The sequence below is a fragment of the Vombatus ursinus genome, unplaced genomic scaffold (assembly GCF_900497805.2).
Source record: "Vombatus ursinus unplaced genomic scaffold, bare-nosed wombat genome assembly UNPS02014870.1, whole genome shotgun sequence".
Classification (NCBI taxonomy): domain Eukaryota; kingdom Metazoa; phylum Chordata; class Mammalia; order Diprotodontia; family Vombatidae; genus Vombatus; species Vombatus ursinus.
Window position 1 is genome coordinate 8842185 of NW_020954648.1, and position 18609 is coordinate 8860793.

An 18609-nucleotide genomic window follows, 5' to 3' on the forward strand; every position below is an offset into this window, starting at 1 on the left:
AGATTTCTATTTCAATTACTGGTAGGGTTGTCTACAGTAGAGTTCTAGAGACTCTAGTCTTTTTTAGAACCATAGAACTGGAAATGGAAGAGATTTTGAATGAATGAATCAATCAACAAGCATTTATTAAGCTGTCTCGGTGATAGCTGGCAGCAGGTGTGGGCTGCTTTAGATAGCCAGCTTTGATGGAGATGGATGGTGATACTTGGGCTGTGATCTTCACCATTGCTGGGTGTTCAAGACAGTGGGATCTCATGATGGGAAGGAAGGTATGCTGATGATGATGAGATCCAGTATGAGGAGATATCCTGATTCTGGAGTAACCCAATGAACGTGGTTATTGTTACCAACTGGGATGACACGGAGAAAATCTGGCATTCAACCATCAACAATGAGCTGCGGGGAGCCCCTGTCAAATACCCTGTCCTATTTGCAGAAGCCCTCTTAAGCCCCAAGGCCATCGGAGAGAAGACACATCATGTTTGAGACCTTCAACCCCTCCTCCATATTAAGTCAAGAAAAGAAGCATTTATTAATAAAATACTATATACCAGGCATCGTGCTTAGTGTTGGATCTTGCTATTCAGGTTATGTTGTCTCATGTCTCCGATTCTACCCCTGGTATCATACGGACTCTGGTGATGGTTACCACCCAAACCAGGTCTATATATTAGAATTGTGCCCTTCTCCATTCCATTCTGGATCTAGACTTGTCTGGGTGTGACCTGACAGGCTTTTTCATGAAGATAATGATGGAAAGAAGGCACAACTTCCCTACCATAGTTTAAAGGGAAATTGTTCATGATATCAAGAAGCCATATTGCTCTGGAATTTGAGCATCAAACTCAGGTGATCACCAATGATAATGAGAGTTTCAGGTGTCTAGAGGCCTTTTTTCCAAGCATCCTTTCTGGGCATGGAATCCCATGGCGTTAGTGAAACTATTCAAGAAAATTAGGTACTACCTTCATTGGATTTAAAGAGATGTTCTGGTGCTGTGGTGAAGGAAGCAAAACGTGGATTTGCCTGCCTGAGCAATCTATAAGTTTAACACTACAAACAGGGTAAATTCTTACTCAAGGGCACCCTGAATTTGAAAGCCATCCTATAAACCATATGGTGTTATTGATTTGAGTATCCACTGATTGAACTCCTGATCTACTCTTCGATGTTGCCATTGACTAAATCTTTAAAAAACACCAAGATCCACTTACTTGGATTCATCTCACGGTAATTCCCTACTCCATAAGCATCCACGATGTTCTGGAAGCCAGCAGTGAATTTATTGCTTCTATTAAAGGTAGGAGGAGTTGATTTAATTTCCATTGCTGTCATAATGGGGGCAATAGGTGAGCCACTTCTGTCCTGAAAAAGAAAAAGAAAAGTCAATTTCAATTCAGTTAAATTCAAAAATCATTCTTTAAGCACCTTCTCTATTCATGATCTTTTGCTAGGCACTGAAGATACAAAGAGAAAAAGAAAAGAAAAGCTAAGCCGGCACTCAAGAAGCTTACATTCTACTGGGAGATACAACACCAAAACAGAGTATTTGGAGAGGAAGAAAGTGTGAACAAGTGAATGATCAGAAGAAGCTTCACAAGGGGCAGCTAGGTGGCACAGTGGATAGAGCATCCTCCCTGGAGTCAGGAGGACCTGAGTTCAAATCCGGCCTCAGACCAAACACTTAGCACTTAGTAACTGGGTGACCCTGGGAGAGTCACTTAACCCCGATTGCCTAAATAAATGAATGAATGAATGAATGAATAAATAAAGGAAAAAAAATAAAGGACACACAGAAAAAGCTTCATGATGGGAGTGGCATCTTGGGATGGGAGTGGCATGGTGGGAGCTGGACCCTCAGCTATTCTAAGAATTCTAAGGAACAGAGAGGGAGGAAGTAGGGCATCTTGGGCATTGGGGACAGTTTGTAGAAAGGGGACAGAGGCAGGGATGGAATACTCGTTTCAAGGAACAGCAGTAGACCCATTTGGATGGAATGAAGAGGGCATGAAAAAGAATAATGTGAAATAAATCTGGGGCCATATTTAGGTAGGCTTTAAATGTCAAAGTGAGGAGTTTATATATTTCAACCTAAGGGCAGTAATAGGGATTCACCAGAGATGGGGAGAACACAGTGATCCCATGGGGAAAGTTGTCAGAAGGGAATCCTATTATCATGCACTTGCTGTGAATTGATAGGTAAATAACTCCCTCGATTTTCTATAAAACAGTGATAGTGATTCTTGGGCCATACTGCCTCACAGGGTTGTGAAGAGAAGAGGGATAAGTCCATTCCTTTTACTTCTCCAAAAGTGAACAGCCCAGGTTTTCCTCCCAATTCTCTGGCCATTTCTTCTCTGTCTCATTCAATGACCTCACTATTCAATGGCCTTCTCCCTCAATGACAGCATTAGTCTACAATTGTTTTTTTTCCCTTTATATTGGATATTAGATCATAGATTTTGGGGGGGGGCAATTGGGGTTAAGCGACTTGCCCAGGGTCACACACTAGTAAGTGTCTGAGGTGGAATTTGAACTCAGGACCTCCTGACTTCAGGGCCAGTACTCTATCCACTGTGCCACTTAGCTACCTTAACTGTAACTCAGGAGCCAACTCAAGTCCTTCATCTTCTGCCCCAGCCTAAAGTGACTTTAGCTTCCCAGGAGCTTCTGATGTGGCTATTGTCAGTTACCTTATGCTACCTGCTATTATAACTTATCTTTTTAAGGAAATATTTAATCTTCTTAACAAGACTGAACTTAAGTCCAGGGGTTTTTGTGCTTTTCCTGTAACACCCAGCACACCATAGGCACTCAGTGTTTATGAATGCTGTCACCAAGACTCTTGCTTTCAACTTAACCCCTCACTGGAGAAAATGCTATCTTGGTATAAAGGACAAAAGAAACTGCGGAAGTGGACCAAGAGGTTAAGTATAGATTATAGAATGTCTGGCTCTTCTAGGATTCCAGGAGAACCTTGAGAAAAGGGATTCTTCCACTTGTGTATGTGTGAATGTGTGTGTATTTGTATACATAGCTCTCTCTCTCTCTCTCTCTCTCTCTCTCTATATATATATATATAGATAGATAGATATAGATAGATAGATAGATAGGGGGAGAGAGAGAGAGAGAGAGATGTATTTGTTTGTATATCTTTGCATACTTAGAGCCTAGCACTATTAAACTCTTACCAGCTTAGCAATCTGCTGCTTCTGCCAGAACATATGCACAAGGCTCTCATCACCCACAAACAATTAAGACCTGAGTTTAGAATTTTAATGTCAACAAGGGCATAAATGTGCCAAGAGGCTCTTAGTAGAGGATAGTTATCTACAAATTCTTCCAATTGCCACCCCTATATCAGTCATTAAGAAGGGAAAGGGAAAATTAAAATTTCAATAAGTGCCGACCCCGCTGAGACTCTTGCAGGAGTGGCACCATTTCATGGGTGATCACTAGACAGATTCTTAGGTTCAAAGGTTACTGGAAGTCCACTTAGATGTTTCCTATATAAGCCCATATTACCCCATGGGCTGGGATCCAACACACACACACACACACACACACACACACACACACACACACACACACACACCCCTCACACTGTAAACTCAAGTTCCCATGTGCGTTCTAGGCAGATTGCTCCATGTGTAGCACCTTCTCTGTGTATGCTTCCTCAAAATCCATTCAAATTTGAAGTCCGACTCTCCAGAAGACAACTGTTATCTATTTTCAGAGTTAACCTTGAAGTAACCTTCAGGAATAACCCTGAAGGACTGGGTTTCTATTACATAATCATACACAAAGTCAATCATACACAAAAGGCACTGAAATGCTTCCCATTGACCATTTTGATTTGTCAAAATGAATTAGTTTTACAAAATGTACTTACTGTGAATGGACAAGAAGGTGGGAAGATAAACCCAAAGGCCCCATTAACTGAGGGAAAAACTCACTATTTGACAAAAACTACTAGAAAAACCAGAAGGCAGTCTGGTATAAACTAGATTGAAATCAAAACCTCATACCATCCAGCAAGATAAGGTGGGTGGTGCTAGTGCTTAGAGCTCTAGTATAGAGCCACTGGGCCCAGAGTCAGAAAGGCCTAGGTTCAAATTCAGCCTCAGACACTTATTGTGTGACCTGGGTACAACCTCAGTTTGCCTCAGTTTCCTTATTCATGAAATGGAGATAATGATAGCACCTACCTCTTAATAGTGAGGATCAAACAAGATCTTGTACCCCAAAAAGATCATAAAAACAGCAAAAGGACCCACATGTACAAAAATATTTATAGCAGTTGCTATTATGGTGGCAAAGAATTGGAAATTGAGGGGATGCCCATCAATTGGGGAATGGCTGAACAAGTTACAGTATATGAATGTAATGGAATACTATTGTGCTGTAAGAAATGATGAACAAACAGGCAGACTTCAGAAAAACCTGGAAAGACTTGTATGGACTGATGCTGAGTGAAGTGAGCAGAACCGGGAGAACGCTGCACACAGTAACAGCCACGTTGTGTGATGACTAACTTTGATAGACTTAGCACTTCTCAGCAATGCAAAGATCTAAGACATCTCCAAAAGTCTCATGATGGAAAATGCTATCCACATCCAGACAAAGAACTATGGAGTCTGAATGCAGATGGAAGCATACTATTTGCTCTCCTTTTCCTTTGTTGTTTTGTTTTATTTCTTCATTCTCATGATTCCTCCCATTTGTTCTAATTGTTCTTTACATCATGACTAATGGGAAAATATGCTTAATATGAATATATAAGTAGAGCCTATATCAGATTGCACGCCATCTTGGGTGGGGGGAGAAGAAAGGGGGAGAAAATGTAAAACTCAAAATCTTATGGAAGTGAATGTTGAAAACTAAAAATAAATAAATTATTTAAAAAGTAATAATTGTGAAGCGCTTTGCACAGTACCTGGCACACAATAAAGCGCTATATAAACATTAGCTATTATTAAAAGGCATCTAATTCATGCTCATTGGATTGGAAAATGCAAAAAGATATAGTTTTGCTTACCAAATCCAGCATGACTCAAAGGCCAACTATTTCCAAGTGTTCTCCAGTGATCCCAAGTAAAGAGCAGAGCCCTGGTGCTGTTACCCAGGACATGGCAGCTTTTCCACTAACACACTTTGTGATCCCAGCGCTTTGGCCAGGGAGTTGTGGCAAAGGAGGTAAAAGTACAAGTCAGCATAGCTCCCCAAATATCTTCTTCAATATCTGCTGCTCCCTCTAGCTACTTACGACTCCTTGCTGTAATGCCATTTTGATGGCTACGGTGTCTGCCACTGGGAACCAGATCTCAGCAATGATACACTGCTGGGTGACATCAATGTTGCAGAAATTTAGGACGTGGTATATGGCCTTCATTTTCTGTACTTTGATGCTCCAGAAGTACCAGTTGGCAGCCGCTTCCTGTAGCAGGTGCTGACGGTGTGATTCAGTTTGGGTTATGACCTGCAAGACCCAAATAACAGAGAAAGAGAAAACAATTACACACCTGGCAAAAATAGGAACCAGGGACACATTTGTGGCCCACCTGGAGGTGATCTTGACTTCCACTGAGCTCCTAGAGTCAATAGGGTTTATGTGATTCAGAGGGCACTTATTACATGTAGGGAGGGATTATTTGCATCTATGTCTTAATCTACCTACCTCCAACCCCAGGACCAGAGAATTGAAAGGGACTTTTGAAGTAATTTAGTCCAAATCCTTCACGGATTCAGATATAGGCCTAGAAGGGGCTCTAAGAGGTCATCTAGCCCAAGCCCCTCATGTTAGAAATGAAGAAACTCAGGGAAGTTAGTGACTTGTCCACTGTAAGCATCAGATGGGATTTGGACCTAGGTCTCAGATGAAGAAAACTAAAGCCCAGAGAGATTATGGGTTGTGCCTGTGACTACACGGCTAGCAGATAGGTATTTCAGAAAATAGAGCACAGGTCTGGAGTCAGGAAGACTCATTTTCATGAGTTCAAATCCAGCTTCAGATGCTTACTTGCTGTGTGACCCTTGGCAAGTCACTTAATCCTGTTTGCCTCAGTTTCCTCATCTGTGAAAGGAGCTAGAGAAGAAAACGGCAAACCACTCTAGTATCTTTGCCAAGAAAATCCCAAATGGGGCCGCAAAGAGTTGGATGTGACTGAACACCAATATTCTATATTTGACTCTTGGAGAGCATGAGTAGTTAATAAGGGAAATTGATGGCCACCTTTTGAGAGAACTTCAATTCCCAAATAATATTTGAGCAAAGAAGCCAGAGAAGAAATGCCCAAAGTGACCCAGGACCTCTGAATCAGGAAGGAGCCTCAGACATAAAAATTTCACTAGATTTCATCCTCGTTGTGGGTGGAAAGATGACTAGACAATGCTTCAGAAAACCTAGGATTTAGTCCCAGGTTGTTATTGGGTAAGTTATTTTGTCTCTTGGTCAGTTTCCTTTCAATGAAGAAGGCAAATGAACACAGGAAGTCTAAGGTCCTTCCTGGCCTACAAATTCTAGAATTCTGGGATTGGCTGTTTTGTCGACATATCTGGAATTTAAGAGGATTAAGGAATTCCTGTCTTTGGGCTGATACATAGGCCCTCAAACCACCAAGTGATGATTCAGTAAATTCCAAGTATTGGTTCATGATTGTCATTTGGTTACACCTCACATTATATACGAACCTTGAACTTCTCAGCCAAATTTCAAGTGAGGCCCTAAAAATAACAGCTGACATGTTTATATAATACATGCTCACATACCTTATCTCATCTGTTCCTTACAACAATCCCACGGGCTAAATATTGCAAATCATATTATTCCCATTTTACAGATAGGGAAAATGAGATTCAGAGGTGTTAATTCAACAACCAGAAAGAGTCGAGGACTTCAACCCGGGTCTTAAGACTCCAAATTGAACATGACTTTGAGTATACCACAGGGCCTCCCTTTAGACGCTGTATACCATCTGGTTAGAGCAAAAGTGAAACAGAGAACCACAGGACCATGCATGTAGAGCTTGAAGGGAACTTAGGGGCCATAAAGTCCAATGCTATCATTTTACAGATGAGGAAACTGAGGCATGGAGAGATTTAAGAGTCTTACCAAGGGTCACACAGCTAATGATAATAGCTATTTACATAGCATTTTAACATTTGCCAAGTGCTTTACAAATATTATCTTATCTGAACTTTTCAACAACCCTGGGAGATAGGTATCAGTATTATCCTCATTTGTGACAAGATTTGAACCCAGGTCTTCCTGACTCCCAGTCCAGTGGTCTATCAGGGGATAGCACCTCCTAGCTGTCGAGGGAGTATCTGAAGCAGGATTAGGCTCAGTACTCTACCTACTATTTCACACTACCTTTGCTGTGAACCTCACTCAAAAGAGGTTCCTGAGAATCACCACAATCACCCCCATTAGAAAGAAAACAATTCTTACTTACAGTATTTAAATCCTCCAGCCTCACATTGACATTGGCCAACATTTCTCTTCGCTCAGCAGCCACTTCAGGGCAAGGATAAACAGAGGCCCTAAACCTGTGTGCCAAAAGATGTTCTATGGAGCATTACTGAAGATGACCTGGAGAACTTCTACCATATTTTCAAAGTTATTCACTCATTTTTCAGTCATGTTCCACTCTTCATGACCCTATTTGGGGTTTTCTTGGCAGAGATACTGGAGTGATTTGCCATTTCCTTATCCAGTTTATTTTACAGATGAGGAAACTGAGGCAAATAGGGTTAAGTGACTTGCCCAAGGTCACACAGCTAGTAAGTGTCTGAGGTCAGATTTCAACTCAGAAAGATGAGTCTTCCTGACTCCCAGCACGGCATTCTATCCACTGAGTCACCACATTTCAAAAGAATTTAGCAATTTTTAACTGGCTCAGTCTTGGGGTATGAATGATCTCCTAGAGCAAAATCAGTTTCTTGGTAACTGTGAAACAAGTCCTAGGCTGAAGATTTCCCATTTCACTCATTATAATTGGGAATCACCACCGGAATTCTAACTCACAAATGGCCTACTTTCAAACCACAAAACCTCTGAGCAAATTAAGCAGTGGGGCTGCGAGAGAGACTGGCCCCGCGGTGGGGTCACAATTTCATAATCAGTCCTTCTAGGTGTGGGTTTGTATAACTAGGAATTGAACAGAACCTACTTCTGTAGAGACAGAGTCAAAGAGGAAATGCAAATTAGTCTTTCCATCTGGCACAGGGGTTATGAACAGAACTCTTTACTCAAGCGATCCAGGGGATCTATGATTTCAAGATCTATGAACTTGGATGGAAAAAAAAAATTACATCTTTGTTTCAACATAACTGAGTTTTCTTTGAAAGGATCTATAGGGCTCACCAGATGCAAAAAGGATCCAACAAGAAACCAGTGGCTTAGCAGCTGGTGATACATTTGGAGGAGGGGAAGAAACTGTTTTGAACCACCTGTGGATTTCATTTATCTGGACACCCTCAAGACTGATTCCCACAATATAATTAAGTAATTAAGGACTGGCTGTATTGTCAGTGTGCCCTAAGAAGTGGGGATGAATGGTCACCAGAAAACTCTACTAGTCCTTAAAATGTCAGCGCCACAAAATGTACTCTTTGCCTCCAAGTCTTTCCGATTAATGTTGGCACAGACTCAGAGTGGAAATAGCCATTCCCATGCTCTTCTTACCCCTCACAAATCTTGATGACTTTCTTTTTGAGTTGATCCCCTTGATAAAATATGACAAATATGTTCTTTTTCAGCTCTTCTTTCTGAAACATCAGAATAGAATTTTTATTAGTTTTTGGTTTTATTTTTATTAAAATCTTTTGTCATAGCAAACATTACAATATTTCTCCTCCCAGAGGACTATCCCTTATTAAAAAGAGGAAAAATAGTTCAGTAAAACTAGTCAACACATCAACCAGGTTTAAAACATATGTAGAGAGATCCCTTTGCCATTGAAGTATGGTGTGTCTCACATGAAACTAAGAAAAAAAGAAGAAAATGTTTCCTTGAGAGTTTGCTATTATAAATATAATTTATTATAACCTTAAGTACCATCAACAAATAAATCTTCAAATACAAAAACCACACTGGTAGTCCCTGACCCAGTCTTGTAAAAGAGAGACAGCTTGGAATTTTAAAAATCATCTATTTTAATGACAGCAAATGTAAACTTATCCAAAATGTTTTCTTCACTGTCCATAAATCACCAAATTTTGCTTGAGTTATATGATACAGTGGATAATAATAACAAATAACAACAATAATAATAACCAGCATTGGGGTAGTTGCAGGAATTGTGCTGATTGGCCTTGCATTACTGCTGATTTAGAAGTTGCTGATGATAATTCATGACAGAAGAGAATTTGCTAAATTTGAAAAGGAAAAAAACGAATGCAAACTGGGACACAGTGAAAATCCAGTTTATAAGAGTGTAGTAACAACTGTGGTCAGCTCTAACTATGAGGGCAAACAAACACGCTTATGCAAGTCCACAACTCTGTCTGCAAGGGCAGTTTTTACAGTCAAGTAAGATAGCTTTAGGGCAATACCAAAGTGGTTTTACTGACTCATTATGTGTATGTGTTTCCTAGTCAAGTTTGGAAAATGTACAGTACGTATAATTTTTTTTTTTTTTTCGCAAATAGTCAGTGCCAAGGACTGACAGAAAACTTGAGATAGGATCTTGATCCTGATCAGCTGAGGTCGCATGGTGCCTTTTTGACCTTTTCCCTCCTGAGCTATTGATATGTACATGTTTAGGAAACCTAAGATACTGCTAAGAATACTTTGAGAGGGAAATAGTTAAAATAATCAGCATAATGAGGTCTATCCATTAAATATTAAATGGAATTTTAGCTTCACAAAAATATCAGGGCATGAGTTTGCAAATATGTTGAATCCCAAAGTAATTGCTTAGCTATTAGCTTAATTAGAAATATTGCTTTTAAACTTATCTCATTGAGATTTGTCTGAGGCACCTCTGACTGATTACCTCACTGTAACTTAAGCAAATTGAGAATTTAAAGTGCAAAAAGTTTTTAAAATATTTGATTAATATTGTCCTACTGTCTACAGGAGGACTAAAAAATGTGAAATGAATTAAGAGACTTAGGAAGGAGAAAAATAGCTTTTAAAGAAACTGGGGCAGCTAGGTGGCACAGTGGATAGAGCACCGGCCCTGAAGTCAGGAGGACCTGAGTTCAAATATGGCCTCAGACCAAACACTTGACACTTACTAGCTGTGTGACCTTGGGCAAGTCACTTAACCCCAATTGCCTAAAACAAAAAACAAACAAACAAAAAAAACAATCTAGCTGCTGTTTTCTGGAGTTAATGGTTTAAAACGTACACAGTAACAGCAATATTGTTCGATGAAGAATTGTAAATAGGGCAGCTAGGTGGCACAGTAGCTACAGCTCTGGCCCTGGAGTCAGGAGGACCTGAGTTCAAATCTTGCCTCAGACACTTGACACTTACTAGCTGTGTGACCCTGGGCAAATCACTTAACCCCTATTGCTTCACCCCCCCAAAAAAATTATAAATGATTGAGCTATTCTCAGCAATAGTGATCCAAGGCAATCCCAAAGGACTAATGATAAAGCATACTATCTGTTTCCAGAAAAAGAACTGATATTGTTTGAATAAAGACTGAAGCATGCTATTTTTCACTTTTTTTTCTTTTATTCGAATCTTCTTGTACAAAATGACTAATATGGAAATGTTTTACATAATTACACATATATAACCTATATCTGGTTGTTTACCATCTAAGGGGGGAAGGGGAAGGAAGGAAGATATACAATTTGGAACTCAAAACTTTAAATATGTTTTTAATTTTTTTTTTAATTTACTGATAAAAAAAAAGTTACTGGTTCCTAGTAACTTTTATGCCTTTATTTGTAAATTCAAGCCAGGACCTATAATACTGCAAGCTATCCTGCAAAGCAGTCCTAGAAAAATATCATTTACATAAAGGCCTTAATTCATGTGGTATCTGCTGACTAGGGACTTTTTAGTTTAAAATGCTTTTATTTTATTTTAAAAGTCTGGTGCTTATGGTCACCATTTCTAATCTTAATTCTACCTTTTCAGCACACACAGGAGGTTTTACTGTGATGCTTTCCTCTCTTATTTTCAACAAGTGCCATAACAAAGCGTTGTACATTTGCCTCTGGCCTTTCGAATTGTCCATCTTGTTCCCTACTAGTCACATTCTTGTCTTAAGGACCTTTTTGTCACTTTTTACAATGCTATTGAAGTTGTGTTTATTGAATAAAAATGCCTAAAACACCCCCACAAAAATAATTTATACATTTATTTATATGGTATATTTATACAGTACTTTGTTGGCAAAGCACTTTACAAATATATCACATTTTATCCTTAAAACAACCCTGGGAAATAGAAGTTATTATTGTCCCCATTTTACAGATGAGGAAACAGAAATTAAGCGACTTGTCCATTTGAATTCTATTCACTGAACCAAGCAGCTTCCCAGAGAGCAGGACTTAAGAGTCGGTAAGACCAAACGTCAAACCTAGCCTCAGGCACTTAGTAGTGATATGATCCTGAGCAAATCATTTAATCTCGGTCTACTACAAGTTTCCTCATCAGTAAAGTGGAGATAATAATCACCCCTACCTCCCAGGGTGGTGGTGAGGATAGAAAGGAGAAATTTGTAAAGCACATTGCAAACCTTAAAGAGCTATTATTAAAGCATTATTATCAATTGCTAGCTAGTAATCACCATCATCATCATCATCATCATCATCATTAGTTGCTCGTATGGCGCTACGTCACAGGATCATAGAATTCTCTAGTTAAACTCTGTAATTATTTCAGTAATTAGTAAAGAGTGGACCAAATTGATTAAAGGGCTTACCTGGGGCACATAACTACTAAGTAGTATTGAGTCAAGTCCCTTCTGCATTCCACACCCTGACTTTCTCATCCATTTCTTCTCCAGTTGGGTGACCAAACAGAGAAAAGAAATTCTAACTTCTAAGGTCAAGATAGTTTTATATCCCCACTAACTTTATTGTACAGGGCCCCATAAAATAGCAAATCTTAGCTTCACATTTACTCTCTATTCCAAATCCCAACTCTTTCCAATACCTTCCAATGAGGCAGTGACAGGATACCAACTCAACCATTGAGCCCCCAGCAGTTAAGGGAGGGGAAGGAGGGAAAGTGGCACTGGAGAAATCCCTTTGTCATTAAAATGTGGTGTGTTTTACATGAAATTAAGGAGGAAAGGAGAAAGTCCCCTAAGCCACGTTTTCATGAGACCAAATTTTTTTATTATAATTTATTACAACCTTGAGTACCATAAACAAATAAAATCTTCACATATGAAAACCACAACCAAAGGCTCTTAAATGAAATCATTACCTCCTGTATATTTATATAGTCTGTAGTAGAAGAAACCCAAGACTCGGAGTTGGAAGAACTTGGCTTCCTGACTATGCTACTTACTACAAATGGGACTTTGGTTGAGTCATTTCATTTCTCTGGGTCTATTTGCTCATCTGTAAAATGAGAAGGTTGGGCTAGTTGATTTCTAGGATCCCTTCCAAATAAAAATCTATGATTCTATAGTTAACGTAAGTACATAATTTATTGACTTTCCATAGAATTCATCCTATTTAGTTTATGTCCCCACTTTGAGTATATCTAGAATATGTTCCAAATTTGGGTAGCCAACGTTTAAGTAGTTGTCAGAAGCTTCACTGTGCATCACTTCATAAGTCTTTTCTCATTTCTTTGTTGTCTTCACTATTTGTCATTTCCTGTGTCACCGTAACATTCCATTATATTATAGACACCTTCATCCAACTGTTGGATAGTGGTGTTGTTTTCTTTTCTTTTCTTTTTCATTATTACTGTAAAGATCTTAAAAAATACTCTGTACAAATAGATTTATTTGTTCCCTATTATAGGATTTAGGGCTAAAAGGGACATTAGAGGCAGCTAGGTGACACAATAGAGTGCTGGGCCTGAAGCCAACAAGACGAGTTCAAAAGCAGCCTTAAATACTAGCTACATGGGCAAATACTAGCCTTAAATACTAGCTGGGCAAATCATTTAACTTCTTTCTGCCTTAGTTTCTTTACTGTAAAATGAGGGAGATAATAGCACCTACTTCACTAGCTGTGTGACCCTGGGTAAGTCACTTAACCCTGATCACCTTGCCAAAAAACAAAAACAAAAACAAGCTCCCCCCAAATAATAATAATAGTAACACCTACTTCACAGGGTTGTTGTGAGGATAAAATGAGATATTATTTGTAAAGAGCTTTAAAAACCTTGAAGTGTTGCATAAACGCTTGCTATTATTATTAGAGGTCATATGGTCCAACGCCTTCATTTTACATAAGATGAAGCAGAGGCTTCTAAAGTAACACATGTAATAAGTGACTATCAAAAGCATTTTCTGGATAGTCCATTGGAATACATTTTGTAAGTCACATAATTCCATATTGCTTTCCAAAACTGCCATAAAAACTCACAACTTCACCAGCTGTGTAGTAGTATATTTCATTGCTGCAGGTAACCTATTTGCTCTTTATGTTCTTATACACCAGACATAAAACCAGTCTAAATCATTTTAAAAACCTTGTTTTAAGATTTTCTTTCTTTAAGAGGATATAAGATTTTTCCAAAAACCAGCTCCGGAAAGCAGAAAAGTGAGGTTAGTAAATCTCTTGTCAGAGAGTGGCAAAGACAGATCAAGAAACTAAGGTAACAAATTCCTCCTACACCCGAGGGAGTCATGAGTAGGAATTTCTCCTCCCTAGGCTTCCTTGACAATTCAACAAACATTAAATAGAAATTAACTCTTTACCTGCCAAATGAGAGGCGCTTAAAGTTTGTTGAATTGCGGACAAGGCACAAGGCACAAGCTGTAAGTAGATAGGCAATCTCCAGGTTCTCCTGATCTGACTGCTAGTGACCTGGAGATGCTTACTCTCCCTCCACCCACTCCCTAAAATTGTGTTATTTCTATGGTTTTTGCCTTTTCTTCTTTAGGAATGCAAATGAGTATCTCTAGGTGCTGAAGTACAGCATATCTAGTTGAATTACAATGAACTTTGCAGTAAAATCCTAGATCTTTTTTTCAGATGACCAGGTATCTATCCACAATTCTCCATTTTGCAATTTGATTTTTGAAAAGCTGATTTAACTTTTTTTTTTTTAAACTGGACTTGTGATTTCATTGGCTTAGGAATCTCCCAGTGGAAAAAATCTCCTTTTATCAAAGCAGATCAGCAACTTCTCTGCATGCAATGAATAGTTTTAGAGAAGGGCAGCTAGGTGGCGTAGTGGATAGAGTACTGGCCCTGAAGTCAGGAGGACCTGAGTTCAAATGTGACCTCAGACCAAACACTTGACACTTACTAGCTGTGTGACCCTGGGTAAGTCACTTAACCCCAACTGCCTAAAAATATATATATAGTTTTAGAGAGTTGGAGGAGAGAGAGAAGAGGGAGAGCCTAAAATCTTAAATAATTTATCCATGGTCACAGAGCCATTATGTGTCACAGGCAGGATCCCAGATCTTTCTGACTCCTGGGGCCAGATCTCTGACACCTGTTACCCTGCTCTTCAAGTTTATATTTAACTGTATTAAATTTCATCTTATAAGATTCTGTCTGAAGAACTTTTTTGGATCCTGAAACCCAATATACCGAACATTTCTCTTAGTTTTCTGTCATTTGCTTCCACAGCACTAGATGGCACAGTTGTTAGGTCTGGGTCAGGAAGACCTGAGTGCAAATCCAGCCTCAGACACTTACTAGCTATGTGACCCTGACCAAGTCACGTAACTCTTGTTTGCTTCAGTTTTCCCCAAACTATAAAATGGGGATAATAATGGGGTTGTTGTGAGGATCAAATGAGATATTTCTAAAGCATTTTGCAAACTTCGAAGTGCTATATAAATACTAGGTATTACTATTAAGTATGCCACCAATGCCTTCTTCTAAGATAGAGATAAAATATTAAACAGCATAAAGCCAACATTTATAGCACTTAAGATTTGCAAAGGCCAGATTTCAATTCGGGTCTTCCTAACTCCAGGTCCAGTGCTCTACCCACTGAGCAAATTAGTCATGAGGAAATGAGAGGAAGAAATAAAATGGAAAATGTGACAAAAAAGTTTAATACTCACTTTTGGAAAGAAGATAGGAAATCAATAAGGAAAGAAGGAAAGGTAAAATTGTCCAACAGCAGCAAAGACCCATCTGAAGCTATGCACCATAAATTTGTAATAGGTAAAATCCACTTACTTTCCTGACTGGCACCAGGACTGCTTAGCAGTTCTGGAGCAGGAATGGAAAAATCAGATGGTGCAGGTTACCCAAGCATGAGGATTTCAGACTGGGAACAGCAGAACGTCAGGAAACAAGGAATTTCAGGTTAGTAACTGGTGTAACATTTTGGGTTTGGTCGATCAAAGCTGAGTAGTAGCTGGTACAACAATACAGGGGTGGTTACAAGGTCAAGGTTGGGTATGTAGTCAAATGTAAAGGGGGCAAAACTGAGAACAGGCATGGGTCAAGTAACCAGCTGTCATTGCAAAGATAAAGAGTGAATTTAGCATAAATGAAAGAGAAAAAAGGATAGGAGGCCGTGCTGAGATGACGGAATTTTCAAAGTTGTCAATCTTGGCAGTGGCGTAACTCTAAAAGATGATTTAGTCTAAAGGGTAGCCATGGCATTGTGATATAATATAATAATATTATATTTTTATAACACTATTCTAATATATAATGTATATAATATTGATATAATAATATATAATATTGATAATAAAAACAATAACAAATGCATAATAATAACAATAACAACTAGCATTTATATAGCGTTTTAAGGCTTGCAAAGCTTCACAAATATCTCGTTTTTTCCTCACAACAGCCTCGGGAGGTAGGTGCTATTTTTATCATCCCCATTTTACAGATGAGAAGTTATTTAAGTAACTTGTCCAGGGTTACACCTGTGTCTTATTTCCTATTTATCCTATATAGCGCTTGCTTTGTATATATTTGTTTGCATGTTGTTTCCCTCGTCAGATTGTAAGCTCCTTGAGGGCAGGAGCTGTCTTTGCTTCTTTTTATATCTTCAGTGCTTAGCACAGTGCCTGGCATATAGTAGGTAATTAATAAATTGGAGGTTGGATTTGAACTTCCCAACTCTAAGTATAGCACTAAAAGTCATAGAAGTTATCTCTGCCACCTGATAACAGTTTTTCAAGTTTTAGGTTTCACATTTTTGGGTTTTTTTTGAGAAACTTGAATAAATTTCTTCTAAAGACTGAAAAGTAACTAAAATGATGAAGAGATGGCAAATTCACAGGAGCAGCACCTACTTTTAGAAAAAAAAATAAAAGAAAAACAAACATTGGCTCCCTCAACATGTAAACCCAGTGTTTTAGAAGAAGGATGACCTTTCGATGAGGAGCCTGAGATGATGGGCCGGAACAGGCCAACATACCCACCGTGACAGGATCCTCAAGGAGGGTGTCCATTTCAGTGTACTTCAGATAGACGTTTCCTCTGCAAACTCGCCATAGAAGGCGCTCAAAGGGGGCCATCCTTTCCCGGTTTATGACACCAGCCGTGAACCTGAGTAATAAGTTATAAGAACAAAACTTTCCTAAGTCACTTAAAAACACCATAACAGCTAAGTGAGTGTGGGGAAGAGAGAGAGAGAGATGTAATATCTATATGCAGGAAACAGTCTATGAGATGAGAATACTCATGAAGTCAGGCATGGCATCAGGAAAACACTGATGCATAGCTCCCATTTCCTACCTGTGACCACCTTGGGCAAAACATTTAACCTCTTTGAGGCCCTCGTCTATAAAATGGAGACAATAATATTTCCACAAATTGCTAAAAGTCTTAATGCAGTGGGTTGTTTGGAAAGAAAATATTTTGTAAATTAAAAAGTTCTATATAATGGAAATATTATACATAATTGCACATATATAACCAATATCTGATTGCTTACTATCTTATGGAGTGGGAAAGGAAGGTAGGGAGGGTTTGGAAACTCAAAACTTTAAAAAAATGTTAAAAATAGTTTTAGCATGCAATTGGGGGAAAATAAAATATCTATTTTAAAAAGTTCTATATAAGCATGAGTTAGGACATATCCATGTAAATTTATTTATCTATGTGCATGCATGTGTATATGCATGTGAGTATATTACTGGATTATTTTATGACCCAAGAAAGTAAATGAGCCTCATAAGACTTTAGTATACCCATCTGTAAAATGGGAATAGTCGATTTTGCAAAACTTTCAGGGAAACTCATATTCTTGAGATGTCACATTCTCCAAAACCTGGGCTCTTTCTAGTTCCCTTCTATTCCTAGGATTCTTCTCATATTCTGAGAAGACTGGCAAAAAATATTTACCTGCTTTAGCAACCAAACACTAATGAAAATTATGATCGTGGGTCATTACAGTATATGTTTTTGAGAATAATTCACACCCTAAAATGACTCAGGTGAGCGTATGTGTTTATGCCCTACCCTTTGTCTACCTAAACATACCAAATGATCTCCGTCACAAACCTTCATAAAATTTCACTTCACGTTGAAATGATTGCACATGTTCATGGGCCAGTTCTGAATTTGTGCTACTGCTCCTCAATAACTTCTTCCATTTGGCATTTGAAAAATCTATTGTTACCAAAAGGGGAGACATAATTGGCATGTGGAATAATTTTTCCCATCCCTACCCTTAAACCCACTGCAAAAAGTGTAATAACACATTTGGCATCCATAGTATACTTGATACAATGCCTAGCACATAGTAGGCTCTTAATAAATGTTGACTGACTGATTGATGCCAATGAGCGTTCTTGCTGGACAATCAACATTCAAAACTGGATGTGTCTTATATGGAAACATTCTGTATTTTAGAAATATGGAAAGATAAAGAATAAAAACAGGGTAGGATTAAGGTCCTTACAGGCCCTCAGCCTTCCTGTTCTATCGTAAGTCCTTGGGTAGATGCATTATAACTCATCAAAAAGTTGTCCCAAAAGTCTTAATGAATGTTTCTGTTATCAAAAGCTTAAAACAATAATAGCTAGAAAGCAACTTACAAATATTAATTCACAACCCTGGTGCTATTATTGTCTCCATTTTACAGATGAGGAAAACTGAGGCAGTCAGAGAGGTTAAGTGTCTTGTTAATCAGCTAGTTAGTATCTGAGGTCACATTTGAACTCAAGTCTTCATGACTCTGGATGTATGCCCTCTGTCCAGCCTCTGTACTAGGACGTATATCCTTAAATATACACGGTCTGGACTGTGATTATTATCAGTACAGAAAAACTCCTTCCCCAGATGTAGATCGCCAACTCTTGACCTGGGGCACTGAGAAGTTAGTTAAGTGAGTTGTCTACCATTCAAAAGCTAGGATGGGTCGGAAGTGGGAGCAGGTTCCAGGTCATCCAGACAGCATGACCTGCCCTCTCTCCACCACTCCAGGCTGCTTCTTATCCTTGCTACACAGCTCTGTTGAAGAAGAGATACTGGTTGCAGTTCATTATCCCCATTTTACAGATGAGGCAAAGGAAACACAGAGTT

At 38.9% G+C, this 18609-nt stretch overlaps 1 protein-coding gene across 3 annotated transcripts in view; it reads right to left on the reverse strand.

The window, feature by feature from the left end:
- Positions 1–18609, reverse strand: part of ATP6V0A4 (ATPase H+ transporting V0 subunit a4) — a 72563-nt gene that overhangs the window by 22592 nt on the left and 31362 nt on the right. For all 3 annotated transcript variants that reach the window (XM_027842320.1, XM_027842319.1, XM_027842321.1), the window contains 5 exons: positions 16503–16629; positions 8687–8769; positions 7455–7548; positions 5267–5479; positions 1215–1365 (listed from right to left, as the gene is read on the reverse strand). In XM_027842320.1, the coding sequence (XP_027698121.1) occupies positions 1215–1365; positions 5267–5479; positions 7455–7548; positions 8687–8769; positions 16503–16629 (668 nt within the window). The remainder of the gene's footprint in view (positions 1–1214; positions 1366–5266; positions 5480–7454; positions 7549–8686; positions 8770–16502; positions 16630–18609) is intronic.